Source organism: Anneissia japonica, unplaced genomic scaffold, assembly GCF_011630105.1.
Source record: "Anneissia japonica isolate Jap-2015-1 unplaced genomic scaffold, ASM1163010v1 scaffold685_len2926416_cov193, whole genome shotgun sequence".
NCBI classification, from domain to species: domain Eukaryota; kingdom Metazoa; phylum Echinodermata; class Crinoidea; order Comatulida; family Comatulidae; genus Anneissia; species Anneissia japonica.
In genome coordinates, this window is record NW_022692922.1 from 562,854 (window position 1) to 567,006 (window position 4,153).

Below are 4,153 nucleotides of genomic sequence, written 5' to 3' on the forward strand. Positions count from 1 at the left end.
TAATTTTAATAATAGTAATTTAAAAAGTTGTTGAATTGGCGTTTTATTAGTATTTTTCTCATATTATTATTAATATTATTGTTGTTGTCACCTTTATTATCGATATTACTACCCTATTATTACTAAGTAGGCCTAGTATTATAAATATCATTATTATTACTAATTAGTATTACTATTATTATAAAAATAAACATTATCTATAATTTATTATTGTATTATTGCTATTATCACCTTCAATATGGTTATTATCACTAATTAGTTATTAAAATTGATATTTAAATATCGTTATTATTACCATACTAGTATTATTACTATTTGTTAAAATAAATATTACTATTAATGTTGTTGTTGTTATTATCACATTTATTATCGTCATGACTAATTAGTATTATTAATGTAAATATTACTAATTTATTCTCGTTACTGTTGTTTAATATTATTGTTGAAGTAGAATGTTGTGAGTAAACAGAAGACGAACACATTAAAATAACTCTTTTTAATTCATAGGCAATAACATTCAAATCTCTTTTGGTAGTGTGGTGGTCCTGTTTTACTAAAACATACTGTGTACTTTATTTCAATCATATATTGAAGAAAAAGGATGCAAAAACTTAGATTTACATTAAATAACTTGTGGCCGAGTTGACTTGTGGCCGAGTTGGCAGAAGCCGAAATTTTTGTGGCCGAGTTGATTTGTGGCCGAGTTGACTTGTGGCCGAGTTGACTTGTGGCCGAGTTGACTTGTGGCCGAGTTGAATTGTGGCCGAGTTGACCTGCACCCCTGTGCTGTAGGCCTAGCCTTACTAGCTGGGCCCGCCTAGTAGTTGTAGAGGTGTTGGCCAGGCCTTAACCCTAACCCATCTTCTACTTACGTAACTGTAACTGTAGCTAGGCCTAGGCTAGGGGGGATTGGATAGACCTCTGGGTAGGCCTACGCCTAACTTAAGTAAGAGCTTTTTTATTTTTTAGTTAGGCGGTATAGCCTAGCCTATGTATGGCTTGGCCAGGCTGATAATATTGTAAGGCCTGCGCGGGGAATAGGCCTATATCCTCTGCTCAAAAATTTGGCCTAGAAATTTGTCTGCGCATTTGGGAAAATAAGGGCCAATTTCCTCAAAGATTTTGCCGAAAATTAGACTTTGACTAATTTTTATATAAGCCTATGCCTATATGAACAATGTATTTACAGTAGGCAGCAACTACGATTCTGCACACCTATTTTCCTAGCGATTTTCAGTGCAAATTTAAGCTGGTTTTTGAGGTATCATTCACGGAATTAAAAAAACTTTACAATATTGCGGCGAGGGACTGTAACTTTAACTTGATTTTACATAATAATAATAAAAATAATAATATTAAATAATAATAATAATATAATGTGTTAGACATACTGTACCAACTCCCTGAACATACCTATCCAGGACCATTCCATAAGTTTGAAAATGTTGATGTATTTTTTATATACCTACCTATTTTCTCATACAGTTTATAGTTGTTGTGCTACTTGTGAATTATTGTAAACAAATGTTTTCAGCCCTTGGCTGCTGTTTTGCTTGGTATTTACCTGAATAGATAAATAAATAAAGTTTACTATTAATCTTCACCTTGGGTCAAGTTGTGAGAGGCCAGACTGTAAAGTATGTCCTGCCCAGGGAATATATTCTCCGCGCAACAGTTTGACCTAGGGTCTAGAAAACGTCGACGCATTTTGGAAAATAAAAGCAGATTTCCGCGCAGACTTCGTTGAAAATTAGGCTTTGACCTAATCTTAAAATATACAGTACATCCTTGCACCATGATTCGTTAACGTAAAGGCACACACCACCACCTTCTTTTTTTCCCGTACTGACTTTGTCTCTGTCTAGTCTCACACATTTGAAGCCGTCAATTTTGGATTCATGTTCGAAGACGGACTCGTTTAACCAAGTTTCTATGAATGCCATAAGGTAGCTGTCTCTATATTCAAAATGATATCTTGCATTTGCAGCCAATTCTCTTAAGTTTAACCCTGAAACCTTTATTTTGAAATACCGGGATGGTGTCCGGCGGGGGATAGTTTTAATAATAATAATAATTTGGATTTGTAAAGCGCAAAATACATAGGTCTCTATGCGCTAGAAATTTGCAAATTAAAATAAACTAAAGCCTCAGTTTAAGTTTAAGTTACATTTTGGTGGTTAAGATTAGTGTTAGTTGTAGTTAAAATGTCCTGGGTATGACGATAAGATGCATCCACTCGAATTCCTGCGACAAACTGGCAGCCCCATCTACGGCCTTAGCGGCCTTTGGATGGGAGGGTGAATGGTTACCCAGCAGCAATAAGAAAAATAGCTGAACAAAGGGCGGATGAACTCTTCGGAGCCAACGGTCAAACCATGCTTAGTTGAAGGAGTAGAATTAGTTAAGTATCATTCTATTTGTATTCTTATTTATGTTAAGCGCATAGAGGTCTCTATGATATGCGCTCTATAAGTCGACCATTATTATTATTATTATTATTAATTCACTAACCTTGTTTTTGAGTGAGTGTGCGTTGCCAAAAATTACAGAAGGCATTGAATTGGAGGGTTGAATTTTTTCCTTTGAAGTTTAGCGCATGCTCCTCCTCTTTTCCCGCGCTTCTTGATATTAATCCAAAATTGATCAGGATCCATCTCTGGTGGTAGAGGATTAGACCAACTAGGCTTTGGATCGTCAGTGTTTTGTCTAAGGTCTAAGCCGCAGGAGCTCTTCACGCTCGTATACGGTAAGTGGAGGACGTCTAGGCCTATCGCCGACATCGTCATGGCCTAGAGGATTTGCTCTTCAACAAGTCACAAAAATCAGCGATTTCCACAAAAAGATGAACCACAAAAACATTGTGATTCAAAGTGCTTTTCTTCTTAACTACACGCTAAGTAAAAAAATATCAATAAATCTGCAACTTAACACCGGAATCAACCTAGTCGCCGCTGTGCAGCGCCCTGCATATGTATCATTATATTTTTCTTGTTTATTATAAATATTATTATTATTATTATTATTATTAGTTGCTATTATATTTATTATTATTATTATTTTTTCTAGTGATTTTTCGCACAAATTTGAGTTGGTTTTTCGATATGCCCACACCGAAAACAAAAAAATTTACAGTGTGGGTGACTAATACTATAGGCAATCCTAGGCCCATGGTAATCATGTAGTTATACATTATATTATAATGAAATATAATTCATGAATGTTTTTCCCACCTTCAGATAAAACTCCAGTATGCAAGGCTTTGATGTTCATCATTGGTATACCATCATTAATTTTGAATTTCACTCCAAAACTGCAAAGATATTTTGTGTACAGCTTCAGTGATGTGACAAATCCATTAAAGGTATTTATAATTTATAATGTGAACACTAGACTCCACTCCCCAAGCATATTGTACAGAAGAGAGCAGCACACAGTTCCATCTATTGAAAAGCATACAGGATAAGAAAGAATACATACTCCAAGTATTGAAATACACACCATCGTGGTGGGATTCAATATTTCAACAATAATTATGTCATCAGGCATGAAAAATTATCCATATTTTCCAGCTTATATGCACAAATACCAAAGTGTTTAAGCAATCAAAACATTACCTCTAGTAGGTGACATAGCAGTGAGATCAAAGCATTTTTAATCTACTAAAAGCTACCTACAGAAACAAAGAAGCTCTTTTGTTAAGCAGTAGTATAGCAAATGCTTCTTTAATAATAGAATAGACCCGTTTTGGTAACTGTCAATAATGTTAGTATTAAAAAAAAACCTAATTTATTACGTACAAGTATATCTCGTAAGCCTAAAACATATATTGGAATGCCTCACAATTTTGTACATGATCAAATATAACACTATCAAATTGTGAAAAATGTTCTTTAAGTCTAGAAATGTGCTGTAGGCAGTCAAAATAAGTTTTTAAAACAAACTTTAAGATATGACCACCAGTTAAAACAAATAATAATAATAATAATAATAATATCAATAATAATAGTAGTGACAAAATAAATTATATATATATATATATATATAATGTATATATACATATATATATATATGTATATATATATATACCTGTCTCTTATACACATCTAGATGCGTATAAGAGACAGTTCGAGAGCTTTTCCGAAAAACTTCTAAC

General features: G+C 33.7%; 1 protein-coding gene across 2 annotated transcripts in view; it reads left to right on the forward strand.

Moving 5' to 3' along the window:
• The window catches only part of LOC117100496 (ubiquitin-associated domain-containing protein 2-like), an 11,396-nt gene that overhangs the window by 824 nt on the left and 6,419 nt on the right, over nt 1–4,153 (forward strand). For both annotated transcript variants that reach the window (XM_033240209.1, XM_033240210.1), the window contains exon 2: nt 3,237–3,361. In XM_033240209.1, the coding sequence (XP_033096100.1) occupies nt 3,237–3,361 (125 nt within the window). The remainder of the gene's footprint in view (nt 1–3,236; nt 3,362–4,153) is intronic.